At 56.6% G+C, this 17,663-nt stretch overlaps 2 protein-coding genes across 2 annotated transcripts in view; both read right to left on the reverse strand.

Moving 5' to 3' along the window:
- Nucleotides 1-6,535, reverse strand: part of PADI3 (peptidyl arginine deiminase 3) — a 29,198-nt gene extending 22,663 nt beyond the window's left edge. The window contains exon 1 of the mRNA XM_036066975.2: nucleotides 6,418-6,535. Coding sequence (XP_035922868.2) covers nucleotides 6,418-6,509 — 92 coding nt within the window. The 5' untranslated portion in view covers nucleotides 6,510-6,535. The remainder of the gene's footprint in view (nucleotides 1-6,417) is intronic.
- A 3,164-nt stretch (nucleotides 6,536-9,699) lies between these two features.
- PADI1 (peptidyl arginine deiminase 1) overlaps nucleotides 9,700-17,663 on the reverse strand; it is a 38,753-nt gene continuing 30,789 nt past the window's right edge. The window contains exons 12-16 of the mRNA XM_036066977.2: nucleotides 16,553-16,697; nucleotides 15,664-15,757; nucleotides 14,561-14,640; nucleotides 13,633-13,758; nucleotides 9,700-10,783 (exon numbers count right to left, since the gene is read on the reverse strand). Coding sequence (XP_035922870.1) covers nucleotides 10,550-10,783; nucleotides 13,633-13,758; nucleotides 14,561-14,640; nucleotides 15,664-15,757; nucleotides 16,553-16,697 — 679 coding nt within the window. The 3' untranslated portion in view covers nucleotides 9,700-10,549. The remainder of the gene's footprint in view (nucleotides 10,784-13,632; nucleotides 13,759-14,560; nucleotides 14,641-15,663; nucleotides 15,758-16,552; nucleotides 16,698-17,663) is intronic.

Raw genomic sequence — 17,663 nt, forward strand, 5'->3', positions numbered from 1 at the left:
AACCTAGGAGATGCGGACTACCACTGTCTCCCTTTTTACAGATGGGGAAACTGAGATTAATTAAACTGTCCAAGGTCACGGAGCTAGTAAGTGGCAGGACTGGGATCCCAACCCAGGCCTTCTGGTTCCTGAGTCCATATTCTCACCCACCGCCTCCCCAAGAGTAATCACAATAATCAGAGCCCCCCAGGCCCCCATCCCCTGCACGCTCACCAGGGCAGGCCTGGCTAAGCCCTTCCAACCAGCATTCATTTCATCCTCCCCGTGGCCCCGGGAGGAGGGGATTATTACTCCCACTTACACATGGAGAAACAGAGGCTCAGGATGGGCAAGAGACTTCCCCAAGCTTGCACAGCTGGCGATTCGACTCCCAGCCCTTTTCCTTTCCCTGCTCCACTTGGAGGAGAGCAGACCTCCTTCAATATACCCTCTTCACTCCTCCACTGGCAGGGTTCTGATACTTCTCAAAGTGGCTTTTTTTTTATAAATAAAGAAATAAGCCAAACCCAAGCGCCACATCATTAGGCGGGTCCCAGTCCTGGGCGTGGCCCTCCTAGGCGTCCTCACCAGCGGGGAGGGGCCAACCCACCTGCTTCTCCTCCCAAGCAGGGCTGCTAGATTTAGCAAACAAAAATAGAGAACACCTAGTTAGACTCGGACTTCAGATAAACAACAAATAATTATTTTAGTCTAAGGATGTCCCATGTGATATTTGGGACATGCTTACACTAAAAATATATATATATAAATTGTTTATCTGGATTTCAAATTTAACTAGGCATCCTGGATTTTATCTGGCAACCCTATTCCCAAAACCTGTAATTTCCAGGGCTGGTGGTGCCTTCTGTCCTGTTGTGCTCTGGGTGTGTGGGCCGGCCCATCATGGGACATAAAGAACCTGGACAGAGAGGCATGCAGGCACAGCGACAGAGAAAGACAGAGACAGAGAGAGACAAAGAGATATAGAAAAACCCAGAGAGATGGAGAGCCAGAAAGACAGACACGTGGAAATAGACTGGATATGAAGGGCCCCCCTCCACCCCAGGGAGCACCCTCAGCCCCACTCCCTGAGTTACCTGGCCTCCAGCTCCCCAGGAGGTTTATAAACTTCTCATGAAACTCCCCCCAACCCCAAGTTGCTGCTTGGATCCCGGGTGCCCACGAGCTGGAGGTGAGCAACTTGATGATCCTCCCGGTATGGAACCCCACCCAGCTCCCCAGCCCCAGCCCCAGCCCCTGCGTTTGGGGTATCTCAGCCCAGTTCCCTTGCATCTCCCTGTATGAGGCGCCAGGGATCTCTGATGAAGATCCCTTCAGGCCTGGGGGGAAGAAGCCAAGATCTCAGTGGTGCCAGGACCAGAGTCAAGAGTCAGGTTCTAGACTGGGTTGGGTCGCACATTAGACAGGTGACACTGAATAAATCACCTAGCCTCCCTACAAAGTGGAATGATGACACTCACTTGGTCAACCTCACGGGCAATTGTAAGGCTCAGATGTAATAATGGGAAAGGCTTGGAAAACCACCCATCCAAGATGGGGGAAGGGGGTTCTTCAAGTAAATTAGGAAGCAGGAAATGGGCAGACGGAGGCAAGTTGAGAGGATGGGCTTGAGGGGGCTGGGGGCAGCTTCCTGGAGGGAGGCAGGGGAACCAAGGACAAGGAGACACGTCCGAGGGGAAGGCGTTTTCATAGGGGAGCCTTAGGAGGTCAAGGGTAAACTCAGGCTGTGATGGGGAGCCAGCGAAGGTTCTTGATCAGGAGGGGCAACACCTTGGAGCTGAGGTGAGGGGGTTAAGCCTGTGGGTGCTGGGCCCCGGCAGGCTGGGTTCAAATCCCAGCCCTACCACCCACTAGGTGTGTGACCTTGAGAGAGACACTTGGCCTCCCTCTGCCCCTGTGTCTCCGTCTATAAAGTGGAAAAGATTAAAGGAGTCAGTGTGTGTAAACGCTCCAGATGAGTGAAAGTTAGAGGCACCTGAGCCTCACTTCACTCCAGGGAAACTGAGGCCCAGAAGAGAAGGGACTAGAAGGTAGGGCTCCAGACTCCCGGTCCAGTGCTCATGCCCCATCAGGGAAGCTGTTAGGAAGATCAAAAGGTGGCTGCTGGGAGAAGAGCCTGCGTCAGGTACAGGAGGGTCTGGGTTTCCCATCCTGTGGAGAGCAGGGGAAGAAGCCAGAGGCTCAGAGTTCAAAGTTTCCTCCAGCCAGGCCACTCTGAGCTGCCAGCATGCTGCTCTAGACCATGCCCCAGCCCTGGGGGCTTTGGGCTTTCCCCCACTGAGGCTGTCCACGCACGGGACAGTCGAGGCCCTTCTCCGCACTGAGCAGCTCTGGCCAGCCTGGGAGCCCAGCTGCGCTGGAGGCCCTACCAGCCTAGATGATGAAGGGGCGTAAAGCATGCCACGGTGACCAACAGTTCTGTTTTGCCAGAGACGGGGTGTGTCCTGGGGTATAGGACTTCCAGTGCTAAAACCCAGCAGGTCTTGGGCAAACCAGGACAGCTAGGCGCCCTCACGGTGGCCAACCTCAGACCTGCCTATTAAAAATGCAGAGTCCAGATCGAGCTGTGCTGCCGGCAGGTCCCCGGAACCTGTCCTTCAAGCCACACTGATGCCCAGTGACGTCTGAGAGCCATGGCTAAGGGTAGGCTGTCTCCCCAGGCAGCGTGGGAAGGACTCAGGGTGAGCCAAGCCTCTCCTAGGAATCAACACAAGTCCGGTCTTCCTTTATGCTCTGTGTCACCCCTTCAATGGTGAGGATGATGATAGTGACAATGGTGACAAAGTATCCCCACAGTTACACAGTGTCGGTCCTGTTATCTCTGCCGTACAGATGAGGGAGCAGGCCCAGAGATGACAGGTGATTTGCCCAGAGTCACACAGCTGGCCAGTGACAGAGCTGGGACTCACAGCCGGCTCTGTTCCCCACTCCCCTGCAAACCCAAACCCATCCTCTCCTTTCATGGGCTCAGGGCCTTGGCCTCTGGGAAAACGAAACCAGATATTTCGGAGCCAAAAAACTGATGGGAAAGGCCTTTGTGGCTGAAAACAGACAGGTTGACAAGATGACCACCATGGTCCCCACCGACGTGGCCCACGAGGACAGAGCAGACCAAGGCCCAGACAGCTCAGGCTCTGGGTGACAGTACCGGCTGCCCCTCCCTGTTCATCGAGGTCCCCAGATCCCAAGTCCTCTGGCCTCACCATCACCAGGGTCGGAAGATCACTGTCCCTCCTCAGTCTCACATTCTTTCTGCCCCTGAGAAACGGTGGCCCCATGAACCCTTTTCCTAAAGCCCAGATCATTAGGAGAGTTGACGATGCATCAGCCTCCCAGGGCCCCGTCTGCCCAGGCAGGTCAACATGCTCACATGGCACAAGCTGGTGGAGGCAGGCAGAGAGCCCTGCAACCCACTGGTCTATGCCAGCCCATTCAGGCCACATGAGGGGAAACTGAGGCCCAGGAAGGAGCAGAAAATGGCTCAAGATGAGATAGAAAAGGACAACAGAGCTAGGACTAAAACTCAGGGATCCTAGCCCCCAGGTGCCCTCTGCCTTTTCACTCCATTGACCTGCCGCCACTGAGCAAGAGGTGACGGGAGTTGTCGGCTTGTCCAACTAGGGCAGTGGTTTTCAACCCTGGCTGCGAATCCATCCCCAGGGTGTGGCTCAGCACACCCATGTGTCTCCCTTCCTACCCTTCCCCCTACAGACCCCTGCTCAGGAAAGCAAAGCCCCCTTACCAAGTCGGGGCTGTCTCCAAGTCAACGGAAGGCAAGAAGACAGGGTTTAGTCCATTGCCACAGACGGGGTGCCCCAGGGGTCTGGATGGTGTCCTTCCCCCAGAAAACCTGTCCCGACTGCTCGGCTTATGTTAATTTCTCTTTTCTCATCGCCTCCTTCTCCCAGTGGGGTTCAGAGGTTGTGCCCATCTTGTGGATGGCAGGTTTGGGGACACTTGAGGCTGTCCAAAGGGCCAGGACAGAGCCTTAAAATGATGATGATGATGATGATGATGGTGGTGGTGGCGGTTACCATGACGGAATGTCCACCCCGTGCCAGGCATGGCCTATGTGCTCTACACACACACAATCTCATTCAATCCTCCTCAGAGTCCCCTGAAGTTAAGGTCAAAGTGTTTGGGTTGCAGCCTGGCTCCGCCGCTCCTCATGGGCTGTGTGACATGGGGCAAGCTACTCAACCTCTCTGTTCCTCCGTTTTCTCATCCATAAAATGGGGATGATGATAGTCCCCCCCCCCCCCGCCCGTCACAGAATTGTGAGAATTAGTTACTAAACATCAAGGTTTCGGGCGGCATCTGCTATGGAGCAGTCTCTAAGTACCATTGCTGATGGGACTGTGTCCATCCTACAGGTGAAGGAACAGACTCCAAGAAGTTAAATGACTTTCCCGAAGTCTGACGGCAGCTAAGTCACGGCGCCAGGACTGAGCCAACACACTCATTCTCCTTTCCCTTGTTGGCCCACAGTGTGAGCACCTAGGATTGCGGAGTCACGACATCTCCAAGCTGGAAGGGACCATAGAGCTAACCTGGTCCCTCTCTCCTCGCAAGACAGGAATCCTTCCACAAAGGGTGAGGTAGTCCAGCCTCTGATAGAACTCTGAAGGGACAGGATTCTCAGAGAGTGGGGACCAGGCCTCCCTGTTCACCATTGTGTCCCCATGCCCGGTCCACACTAGACCCCAAAGAAATACTTGATGAACGTGTGAACGGATGAACTAGCAGCTCTCCCCCTCCCCCAAGGAGGTCCGGTCATAGAGGCCCAAGAATCCTTCATTTGAGGGTGCCTGAGGCTCTGCTCTGCACCCTGTGCCTGTCCCCCCAACAGCCTCCTCTGCGAACCCCAACACGGCACATCCATTCGCATAACCCCAAGACACTGCTGCCTTTGCCTCTGGTGGCCCCAGTTCGTCCTCCATCCTCTAAGGAAGCTCTGCAGGGGAGGACCCGGCCCTGAGTTTCCTGGGGCAGGTCAGACTGGAAGCACATCTGCCCGACGGGCATGAGGCAGCCGACGCAGGTGAGTCACGGCCATGGGCACGCAGCGCTGAAGGAGGGGGTGGCGCCAGGCAGCATGGACACCTGCCTCCCTTGTCACTCCTTCTGGCACAGCCTCCGTGCCCCCTCCTCCAAATCTCCTTCCTACTTCTCACTGCCCACGCACCATCAACCAGGCTTTAGCTACCAGTGCCTAGCTGGGCTAGGCCTGCTCCAGACTTGATTCCCTCCCATGACCAGCCCCTCACCCCTTCTTATCTAATGCTCTGGGACCAACCCCATCTCTGCTTCCGACTAAGTTCAATCCAGTTTTTAAAGTCTTAGTCTGGGATACTGGTCCTCAACTGGGAGTGATTTTTCCCCCCACAGGGCACGTTTGGCAATGTCTGGAGACATTTTTGGCTGTCACAAGTGGGTGTGTGCCACAGGCACCTGGTGAGTAGAAGCCAAGGCTCTGCTCAGCATCTCGCAGTGCACGGGACAGCCTCCGCAACGGGGAATTATCATCAGTAGTGCTGAGGTTTCGAAACCCGGTCTGAGGAGAGGGTGGGAGACCGGTGACGAGGGAATGGTGACACAGTTCTGCCTTCTCTCCTCCCTGTCCCCTGACTACCTGTATCCTCAGCTCAGCCTTGGAGCTGGGTCCCCTGGAGACTCCCCAAAAAGCTAATTAGCCAGCTCCCCAGTGGTTCCCAGAGCCCAGTTCCTAAAACCCTGCCTAAACTCTCCTTTTCTTCCTGGGAGAGAGAGAAGGTGGGGCCTTACCTCCAGCCACTGGCTTTAAGGCTATGGTCATGGTACACAGTAGGGCCATATCATGTGGGCTCTGAATGGCGGGAGCAAACCGAATCCTTCCTCTTTAAGGGGCAGACAACTAAAAGCATAAGACCCTTGACCATGAATGGGTTTGAATCCTGGCATTGACACTTAGTTACTGTGTGACCTGAGCAAATGGCTTGCCCTCTCTGTGCCAGTTTCCTCATCCATCAAATGAGATGAAGCTGACAACAAACTTAGCTCATAGGTTGTTGTGAAGGTTAAATTGGAGCGTTAAAGTTCAAGGATTAAATTCAAGGAGCTTGCCACGCTTAGAACAGTGTCTGGCACATAGGAAGTGCTACATAAACATAAATGATTTCTAAAGAAATGATTGATGCTCTTTGCAGAGTTCATAAGCTGGGGACCAGGGCTGGGGGTACACACCTCTTCCTATTCTTGTGTACCCAGCCTGCAGGGTCCTCCAGTGTGCCCAAGCCCCCACGACACCAGCACCCTCGAAGGCCCTGGACCAGAGCTCAACCACTGCAAGTCCCCTGGCTTGGGGGAGGGCAACCGGGCCAGGCCTGAGCCCCAAGGAAGCCCTGCACAGCTGGAGACCTCTAGGCCTCTGGCTCTTACCCATAAATGTCCACGAGGGTCTCCACGCCAGCCACACACACAGCGCTGGTGGCATGCTCCAGGGACACACGCACGATCCTCTGCAGTGACATGCTGGCCTTGGACTGGGCTGGGGCCACCAAACCCAACACTGCCCCGCAGATCCCTTGAGGTGTGGTTTAAAAGACCCCGGCTCCGCCTCTCCAGCCCGGGGTGCTAGCTCATTGGCTCCAGTCCTGGAAGCCCAGCCCCTTCCCAGAGCTGGGAGCTCAGGATTGGCCAGAAGGAAGCCATCATTTGCATATGAACCTGTTGCTCCGCCCCCAGCACGGAGGGAGTTAGGTTCTCCCTCTAAGGGAGCAAGTCCCCACAGGCACCTGGCTGGGGCATCAGGGCTTTGGGGGCGTGGGGGAGGCAAAGATGTGGGCTATTGACCTGGGCGCCTTCCTCACTTTCCACACTCCTCCTCCTCACCCCCTTTCCTGCATTTTCAGAGATGATATAGTTTAGTGGGGAGCTTCTGTACCCTGCTGGGGGAGCTGGTGAAAATGCAGATTCCCAGGCCCCACCTCCAGTCTGATGCAGCCGGTTAGAGAGTGCCGCCTGGCACGTGGATTTTTTTTTATAAGCACCCCAAAGCATTTTGAGAAACTTTGAGAAACACCAGCCTTTCTCTTAAGAGCGTGGAGTGTAGAAGCAGGACTGAATTTAGCCCAGCCTCAACCACATCCTGGCTGTGTGGCTGTGGACGAGCCACTCCATTGCTCTGTGCCTCACGTGGCACTTCCGAAAATGCTGTTGCAGGGCTTACATGGGACGACGTGGGCAGATCTCTAGTGTGGAGCTTGGCATTATTCTATTACTGGCCTTGTCATTATTATCACATGGCAGAAGCCTGTGAAAGGGGTGGGTGGTTCGAGTTAAACCCTCTCTGGCCGGGAAGAGCTTAGAACATCGGGGTAGGAAGGCTCACTTGTCAGGTGGGGAAGCTGAGGCCAGAGGGGGCATTCAGCCACCTGAAGCAACAGGAGCACGGGCTCTGGGGAGAGGGGTCTTGGGTCCGGACCCCGACTCCACTGTGCACCAGCTGTGGCCGTGGGTGGTTATGTTCCCTCTCTCCGAGCCTTGGTTTTCTCATCTGTAGAAAATGTGGCTAATCACCAGCCCAGCAGAGATAATGGCAGGGACACACCCTACCCAGCCAGCCCCTAAAGGTGCTGAATAGAAGCTTCCTCCCTTCTCTCTGGGGATGCTGCCTGTCTGAGGCAGGTGGGGGACTAGGACCTGTTCCCCAGAGTCCCCAGTGTGTGTACTCCCAGCAGTTCAAGGATCTCAGCAGGACTCTGAGACTGGTGCTCTTCTATCCCAGGGTCTGGGAAGGATGTTCTCAAGGAGAGATGCTGGGCTGCTGGATTCAATGACGGTCTTTACTTTTTTGGCTAGAAAATGGCTTGATGGCCAGCTCAGCTCTGGGTAAGAGTCGGGACTCAGAAGGAAGCCCCAAATAGTCTCCCTACCTGCTTATGAGCACAGCTGGGGAATCGGTACAGAAAGTGGGGGCTTCCCCCTGGGCACTGGCCTCCTGTGCTGGGGGCAGGACCAGCTTCCAGCTTAGAGCCCTGCATCTCCCTTTGGAATTAGACCCAGGTCTTCACCTCTCCCTGGTTAATACCAGAAACACATCTGTGGTTCATTCAGACTAAAGTGTCAATGACTGATAGGCAGCAACTTTTTGCCTTTTAGTCCACAACAAAAGGTAAAATAAAGTGAATAAGTGAGTGAGTGTCAAAGGGCACAATCCAAGGCAGAACCAGTGTGTAGGATGAGAGGGGTGTTATTTTCAGGCTCCTGAAATCAGAACACTGAGGCTGGGTAACCTGGTAGCTTTAGAGGTAGGAATGAAAGGGAATCATCTGCTGGCCCTGGGCATGAGTCCTACTGGAGAATCTCCTACCTCTGCCAATAGGGCCCAGCCCACCTGCATCTGAGAGATGGAAGAGATAGATAGCCCAGGGAAGGAAGAGGTAGGACCTACCTATCCCCTGATATCCATCTCAGCGGGGCAGAGCTATGGGCCTGTGCCAGCCATCCTGCTGAATCAGCCTGCCTGCCTGCCTGGCACTGGCCCTGGGGGCTCTCCCAGCCAGGTAGGAGCTGCCCATGGCCAGCAGAAGTTGAGCCAAGGAGCTGGGGCATGGTGGGTGGAACTGGAAGGAGGGCCCCCCTCACTCCTCCCCTCCTCCCTACAGCCCAACAAACAGAAGCTAAGGAGGCAGCCACTTGAAGAAATGCATGTTGACATTTTTATTAATCAGCTAGGAGGTGATCAGTCATCCGGACATCCTCAGAGGGGATATCAGGGCCCTCTGACAACTTTAGCAGCAATTCCAGAGCTTCCCACACTCAGGGCAGCTCTAGATGGCCTGCTCCCCACCCTCCTTATCCCTCTGCAACGCCCATTGCCCTCCCCGCATAGCCTTTCCCTGGGGAATCTCAACACTGGCTGCAGGCCCTTGGCCCCCGAAGAGCTTCCCTTCTCGCCTTGGCTCGGTCTAGGCTGGGTCGTGGTTATGAGCAGAAAGTGCAAAGTTTAGACCAGGGGCTTGCAAATGGGGTCCCCAGAGTCTTCTGGAAGGGGAGAACCCAGATACACAACCCCCGCCGTCTTAAACCAGAGCAGTTCTGTTTCGTCTGCTTCAGATGTCCAGTTTCCATGGAAGTTTCTGACTGCCAAGTGTTCCGTGGTTCACAGAGTTTAACAGTGGCTGGCTGGCCCAGTTGCAGTCTTACCAGGGGCCACTGAAAACCCCGCTGGTGGAGGCCCGGGGCTGAGAGCCACCGGGATGGCCCCAGAGGCAGTGGCGGGGAGGGGGCAGGCTGGCTCCCTCGTGCCCGTGCCGGCCTGAGGCAGAGACCACCTCTCACCGGGCACTGGCCAAGCCTGCCTGCCCGTGCCCGTCCCAGTGGCCTCACCCGGGGTCGGCCTTAACCAGCCCCCAGCCCCCCTGGCAGCTCTCTTCTCCCCTCTGGGGCGTGGGGGGCAGGAGGGGGGCAGGCCTGCCACGGGGTTGACTCTACAGGGGAAACCCAGGCTACGTGCAGGGTCTCCGGGCTGCCGAGAGGGACTGGGCGAGCCTTCCCTTCCACTGCCTGCAGGGCCAAGGGGAATAATTAAAGACAATTAAAGGAAATTAAACCCCACCTTCAGAGATAACCTAATGCCCCCCCACCCTCTCCTAACATCTGGGCCCCTGCCCCCTGTGACATCTGGAATGGCCAGCCCTCCCCCCTTCGCATCCAGAGTCCAAAATCCGAAGTGGGGACACCTAGGACACGGAGGCCAGGCCCCACGGCTTGTCCTCAGGCCTCGGCTTCCTCCGCCACCCTGGCCTCCTGCCAGGCTGCCTCTGTGTGCCCCCCTGAGGCCTCTCTCTGGCCTCACAGCGTTTGGGGGCCGGAAGCAGCCAGCACTCATAATTAAAGGCTTTCTAACCAGGTAACAAGCACCCTTCTGAGGATGGAGTCAGGTATTACAGGGGTTTTGTTGCCTTTTCTTTTTAAAACAGGCCCTTGGATGCTGGGTTTTCCTGTCCTTATCTGCCTCTATAAATGTGGCTGAGGGGCACCAGGAAGTCACACTTGAGGGTCGCCTGCAGGAGAGGACAGCTGGTAGAGAAAAGAGGCTGCCTCACCTCCCTGCTCCCGCTTTTCTGAGAACCACAGGTGCCCTAGGCCCAGTCCCCCACCCCGGAGCCCAGGCCCTCTGGGCCCCATTCCTGGTGCCAACACGAAAGGAGTATCAGAACAGAGGGGAAGCTACTCAAAGTAGGGCGCCTGCCGTGACCACGCACGGCCGGCCGTGAATAGGTTAAGACTGTTGCCCTTTTCCAGAACCTCTGGGAGTGTCGGGTCAGGAAGAGGGAGGGAGGAATGAAGACAGTCCTCCTCGGGCCGGGGAGGCACTCCAGAGGTGAGGGTGTGTGATGCCCACCGCCGTATCCCCGGGCCTGCGGTGGCCAGCACATTTGCAGGCCCTCGGGAAGAAGCGCCCGAGGCTCCCCTAAGAGGATGGAGGCCGGGTGGAGGTTCCTCGCCCTCACCCTGGCGGGGCTCCCTGGCAGGTGGGAAGAGGGGATGGTGGGTAGAGGCAGGCTCAGGGCACCATGTGCCACCACTTGAAGGAGAAGGGCTTCCGGCGCACATTGGTGCCGCAGTGGATCTCCCCGAGCAGCTTGTGGTAGGACAAATAGTCGTCGATGAAGATGCAGTGGAGGCCCAGCGGCTGCAGCAGGGACCGCACCTTCTCCTCCAGGCAGCAGTGGCCGTTGATGATGGGTCCGAAGGGCTTGGGGATGCCCAGGTACTTGCCTAAGACCACCATGTTGACCTGTAGAAGAGAGAAGGCAAGAGGGAAGACTTGCTGCCCTGGGGATGCTCTACACATTTCGGGGGCCCTGTCCGCAGGTCTGTCCCATCCTCGTCAGCATCCCTGGGCCACTAGGACTGGCACTTGCTCAAAAACTAGGGTCTATGGTGAGAAGAAATGGATTCGTGGTTGGAAGAGAAGATTAATACCAAGTAGGGCTGCCAGGAACATACATGGCTCTTTTATATGAATGAAAGTATTCCTCCAATACTTTTTTCCATCTATCAGAATATTATCATATTCTAACAATTTAGTTAGAGCAAGATTTTGCCATCAGCTGCCAGAAACTTTGTACAACAAATATCTACAAGGTCTATGGTGTGAATGTCCTTATAGGTGTGGTGCCCTTGTGCAGTGCACAGCTTGCTCAACTATCCCTGGAAGCCCTAATAAGTGTTACGGTTTATTGAACATCCCCTGTCTGCCAGATACATCATCACTAAACCTCACAGCCTCCCTCTGAGTCAGTGGCTGGGGAAGGTTAAATAACATAATCCAGGCCACACAATCAGAGAACAGAGAGACGAGGGTGCCTGGGTGGCTCAGTAGGTTAAGCGTCTGCCTTCGGCTCAGGTCATGATCCTGGGTTCCTGGGATCGAGTCCCACATTGGGCTCCCTGCTCCTCGGGGAGCCTGCTTCGCCCTCTGCCTTTCTCTCTCTGTCTCTCATGAATAAAAAAATAAAAGCTTTAAAAAAAGAGAGCGAGAGAGAGAATGGAGAGACTAAAATTTGACGTGGATCTAACTCATGCCCAAAGTCATGCTCTTTATATTCTACTGGAGTTTGTAGCCCTGCCTCCCCAGTGGGGAGCTGGGGAGTTGGGGGAGGGGGCTAGGAGCCCTTGGGGGCATCTTACTCTCCAGAGGCACTTCTGCTCCCCTGGCTGAGGGCCCTAACCCTGGGGAAGAAAAGTTTCCCCAGGGCAGGGTATGGAAGGGTCTCAGAGAAAACCTCGGCCCCATATTGATGGCCAGAGGAGCTGTCCTTGGTGTTCAAAGGGGACTCTCTGGACGTGCTGTCCTGAGGGTGGTGCTGGGTCATCTCAACGTGGGGTGGACTGCCCCGGACTCCACGCTCTCACATTCTCCATGGTGTGGCCCCTCATCCTCAAGTCTGCCTGCAGGGCCATGCACTGCTGGGACCAACATGAAGCTGGAGGGTCCTCTGGGGTCAGTCCCATGGCCTTGGCCCTGAGCTACCCCATTGCCCACTAATGGGCCAGAATGTGCTGGGTGGAAGTGGGGCAGGTGGAGGGACAGAGGGCCGAGAGAGGAGACGAGAACTCAGGAGACTGGAGGCTCTGCATTTGCTGGATGACTTCAGGCAAGTCAACCCCTCTGCTCGGAGGTCCTATTTCCCCAACTGACAAATGAGGGGGTTAAGTGAGTGTTCCCTATGGGGCTCTTCCAGTTAGGACATCCTGGGCTCCTTTAGCGGGGTCTGGACCGAAGCTTAGAGATTCTCCCAGAGGGGTGTGTGTTGGGGTGGGGCTTCCAAAGAGGGCTGGCCAAAGTCATGGGACTTCAGCCAGAACCAGAGCCTGGGTGCCCCTTAGTGCTTCCCTGACCAATATGGCAGCCACTGGCCACATGTGGCTGTTGAAAATTAAATTAAATTAGAGTATAAGGTTCATTCCTCAGCCACGCTAGCCACATTTTAAGTGCTCAGTAGCCCATGTGGCTTGGTGGCTCCCATGCTGTGCAGACACAGAACATTTCCACCATCCGAGAAAGTTCTAACAGACAGCACCGCCTCAGAACAGTGGTTCTCAGCCAGGGTGATTTTGCCCCCAGGACACTCTGGTTGGCAAGGTGAGAGGAGTGGTACTTACAGGGGCATCTCGTGGGCAGGAGACAGGGATGCTGCAGCCAGCCCACGAAGCACAGCATGGCCCCCACGACAAAGGATTCAGGCCCAAACATCGGTAGAGCCAAGGTCATGAAGCCCTGCCTTAGAGGTCTCTGCCAGGACCCCTCAGTTGAGGCGTCAGGTGTGAGTGCAAATTCTGGCAGGGAAGCCCTGCCCCACACACAGGCCCCCAGGCAGGCCCTCGGGATTCACTCCCACCCCTTGGCTTGTCCAGTGACAGGGATGCGAGTGAAAGGCCCCGGGCTGAAAAGGGAAGGTCCCCCATCCTGGGGAGTCCCTCCACAAGCCGCCAACACCCTGTCATCCTTTCCCAAGGTGTTAATGGTTCAGCCAGCGCTGTGCTCATAACATCACCCGGCCCCTCCCAGGGGCCACCCCGGTGAGATCACATCTGGGCATCTGCTTGTCAGCTGCCTGACTTAATGACAGCCGGGGAGGCAGCCACCGCGGGCCCGCCTGCTCGCCCGGGGAGCCACACTGGGGAGCAGCCAGTGGGGGGCCAGGGTGCAGGCCACAGCAGACAGCCAAGGCCCCAAAAAGGAAGCCTGAGACACTGAAACAAAAGACGCTTCCTTTTTCCACTTGGGAGAAAAAAAAAAAAACGCCCTTAGTTGCAGGGCTGCCCCGTGCACGGAAGGAGGTTCAGCAGCACCCCAGCCCACACCCACGAGATGCCAGCAGGTCCCCCATCCTCGTAGCAGTAAGAAAATGCCCTCGGGGGGCAAAATCGCCCCGGTTGAGAACCACTGATGGGGATGCTCTATACCTGCACAAAAAGCAAACACGCGCTGAAGAGGTCCACAAGCCCTCCCCGCCCCGGTCTCTGTGCCCGGCTGCCCTCGGACGACAGGAAGTGCTTCTCCTCTGGAACCCCAACTGACACCCCTCCAGACCCTGCCGGGCCCCAGGGACAGGAAATGACCTTCTTCTGCGCTCTCACCATGTCAGGGAAGAAGGCTTCTGCATAGGAGCCCTTCAGGGAGAAGAGCTGGGGGATGTCCACGATGTCCCGCTCGGTCAGGCCCAGCTCCCGCTTCAGCACCTCCCGGTTCCAGTCGATGCATTTCTGGGGGCAGGGGGAGAGGCAGCGGGCGCACCCGGGGAGCCAGGGGGCTCTACCGCTTGCTGAACGCCGACTGCGTGTCAGGCCCTGCGCACAGCCCCCTGCACCCTTGCGCTCCTTCGATCCTCCCAACAGCTGTGGGCCACCGCCACTCCCAGATAGGGAAACTGAGGCTCAAGGGACCTGCCCAAGGGCACAGAGCTAGGAAGCAGCGGAGCTGGGATTTGGACCCAGTTTCTGTTTCCAAAAGTGCCTGCCCCTACAACACACTGCCCCAGCCACGGGGTGACCTGCACCCCTACCCACCTCTGCAGGTCGAGAGACATTGCCAGGCTCCACTCAGGAGAAGGGAAGGGCCTCCTCCATTTACTGAGCACAGCTCTGCACGAGGCCCTATGCCCTGCACGAGGCGGGCATTAGCCCTGCCCCTTCCAGAGACCTCTTCCCGCCCCTGCCCCCCCCCCCCCGTCCTCCTTGTCCGATCCCCTTGACTCCCATCTGCCCTACCCCTCTCCGCCACGGGGCCCCATTTCTCCACCACATGTCTCTCCTCTCACTCTGCTTCCCCAGAAACTCGTCCTTTCCTCAGAGCTAGATCTCCCTCATCAGACTGGGAGCTCCCTTAGGGTACTGCTGTGTCTCCTCCATCAGACTGTGGGTTCCCACTGCAGAGGCCCTACCCTACCCACAGGTTTCGGCAGCCCCCAGGACAGTCAGAGGCCCGGGGCTGAGCCCCTGACCCCTGCCCCAGCAATTCCTGGGGCTCTTTCTCCTGGGAGCTGGGGGACCCCCCAAGAGCCCTCACCTGTACATAGAGACTGTCCCTCCTGAGACTACGGTCCGCCAGCATCTCATTAATGCTTCTATTCACCTGGTGACTTAACCCTGCGAGGGAACAAAGGCAGGACGGCGGCTCAGGGCGGACTGCCCAGGGCCATCTTGGGCCTGGAGCGGCAGAATCTGGGCCAGGATTTTTCTCCCACCTCAGTGCCAGGGGCTGAAGCTAGGCCCAGACAGAGAAAGCCAGAGACTGGAGACCCCGTGGGACCCAGGCTCTGGCTGCAAGGACATCCTGGGGATGGAGCACAGGCTCCTCGGGAAGGGACTCTTGGCTCAGTGCTGTATAATTACAGGGCAGCTACCATTACTGAACACCCACCATGCTCTGGCACCCTACTAAATTTATGATTAATCTTTAAAACAATGATGGATGGGTTAATTATCACCCCCAACTCAGAGAAGAGGAAACTGAGGCACTGAGCGGTTTGGAACGCAATCTTGATTGGAACCTAGGTCTTGAAGCTCTGTCACATCCCTTCCAGTGCTCCATTTCTCAGGTGAGAACACTGAGATCCATGGTGGAAAGGGAGAGGTGCTCAAGGCGGCCAGCCAGGCCCTTGGATGGTCTGTCAATTCCCAGAGGCAGGTCCACAGAGGGGCCCTGACCACCCATCTGGCTTCTCACCCACCGCCCCCCCCACTCTTGAGCCCCAAGCCCTGCCGCATCCTGGGGATAGCCCTGGGCCAGGCACTCCTCTCTGAGCTTCTGGGGAAAGGGATAAGGGGGAGGGTACAAGATCAGTAGGGTGCACATTGTTTCCGGTGGCTTTCCTCTCCTGGGATCTGGCCAGGAGCCGCCTACTCTTACTGCGGAGGTCACCCCCTGCGTGTGCCTGGGACAATCCACTGGCCTCTTGGCTTCCCTGCCTGGACCCAATAAAGGGACAGCCTGACAGCTCCCAGGAGAGTGTGTTGGGAGAATTAGTGATGTCCACCTCTGAGTGGAGGGATCTGAGCAAGGCAAAGGGCCTATAAATAGAGCATTAGCCACGAAAGGCATCCCTGGAGCCCAGGGCTGGCAGTGAGAGCGCAGGGTCCCCACAGGGGGACTGGGTCATTGGCACTCACCATCAAACTGGGCGGCCTCCCCATACCCCTCCTCTTTCTTCTCTTGGAATAGTCTGAGGCAAGCGCTGGGGCTCGCCAAGAGCAGCCGGAAGCCCTAGCAGAGGGAGGGAGAATATTTCAGTGGATGGGTTCCCCCTAGATGCAGCAGACCCCAAACTTCAGGAGGGGCCCGAGTTCAGAGGCCAGACCACACGTGGGTCCCACCTACCAGCCACAGAGAACTCTCCGCAATTCCCCTAATCCACCAAGCTGGTTCACACCCCCAGGCCTTTGTCCAAGACATTCTCCGCCTGGATGCCCTTGTCTACCGGGGAACTCAGCCACTGGTCACTGGTCGGCCTCCCTTCCCAGGCTGCTTGCTCTCTGAGCAAGAGGCCCTCTCTGCAAAGCGGTGGAGCTGAGTGGTTAAGATGTTGGTCCCAAGTCCTCTGTCTGGGTTTGAATCTTACCTGTAATTGCCCTTCTGGACCTCAGTTTTCCCATCCGTAAAATGGGGACAATGATAATCGTACCCACCTCACGGAATTGTTGGAAGATTAAATGAATTAAAACACGTGCACATCATAGGTGCTCGCTAAATGTTACCAATTATTATTATCAGTGTCATTCCTGGGTCTAGGCTGAGAGGTTTGGATCAAAGCAAACACCCAGCAAGTGTGAGAATGAGCGTATGAGTAGTGGAGCCAATCAGTACCCTCCTGACCTGAGCTCTGACCTCCTCCAGGAAGCCCCCCCCCGCCGGTTAACACCATCTGGTTCCCAGAGTGCCCTGACTCCGAGCTCCCTACAGACACAGGCAGTGAGCTGGTTCCAGGCGGCTTTGCTCTAACCATTCCCATCAGGTTGGGGAGGGGCAGGGGTGGCTCAGGCAGGAGGAGAGGGGACACACCTTTTGGTCAGAGGTGGGCACAAAGCTCAGGAACTCATCCACGTGGCCCACAGAGAGCCAATCGGAGTAGAGCTCCACGGGCGCCTGCACCTGCTGGGCCTTCAGGAAGTCCCGTACGACCTTGGCCATTCGCCTCCCACCGGACCTGGCCCAGGAGGGAGAGAACAGGGTCACTTCATGCCTACTGTCAGCTGGCATCCCACCCCTGTCCAAGCCTCATGACATTCCTCTGAACAGGTCTCCTTTTGTCCCCACTTCCCGGCCCCAGCCCCCAGTTACCTCCAGGAACGCACTGTCCATCCTGACTATCATCCCAAGGAGTCCATCCCCTCCTCACGCAAAGCATCCTCCCCCAGGCCGGGAAGGCCCTGCTTGCTCCTCCTCACTAAAAAGAGTCAAACAAGAGAGCTCCACTTGCCAAAGGGAACTAAAGACCCTCACCTCACATCCCGGGACTCAGAGAGGTTAAATCTCCACCGAAGATGCCCAGCCTCGGGTTCCAAATATGACCAGGAGCTGGCCAGCCCCTCCCTCAGCCCAGTGTTTCCCAAAGTGTGGGGCCTGGACCACCTGGGGGTCAGACTCTGGTGGGGGCAGGTGCTTGTTTAAACACAGGGCTCCTGGGCCCTGACTTCCTCCACATCTCAGAGTCTTTGAGAACGTGGCACCTCTGAAGATGTGGGATCTGCATTTCAACAAGCGCCTCGGCTACTTCATGTGCCAGAGAACCACTGCCCCAGTCACCTCGTGCTCAACACGGACTGTCTAATCCTCAGCAGGTCCTGAAATGAGCGCTGGGCATTTTCAAACCACCCCATACTAGCAGAGGGAGGGGCTGAGGTGGCCCAAACTAGGGAGCAGGTCTTGGGAGCTGGAGTCCCAGAGCTGTGGGAGGAGACATTACCATAAGCTGTCTGTGCCTGTGGGGATTTCAACGCTGTCTCAGGCACGGCCATGGCCGCATTTCACAGATGGGGCAGCTGAGGCCTAGCAAGTTCAATGGGGGGGACTTGTCCAAAGTCAGAATGATGTCTTATATACTCTGGGCACTTTCCACCTTTCCCTAGCATGGGTAACCATGTGCAAACACACACACACAGAGAAGGAGACT

This window comes from Halichoerus grypus, chromosome 5, assembly GCF_964656455.1.
Source record: "Halichoerus grypus chromosome 5, mHalGry1.hap1.1, whole genome shotgun sequence".
NCBI classification, from domain to species: Eukaryota; Metazoa; Chordata; class Mammalia; order Carnivora; family Phocidae; genus Halichoerus; species Halichoerus grypus.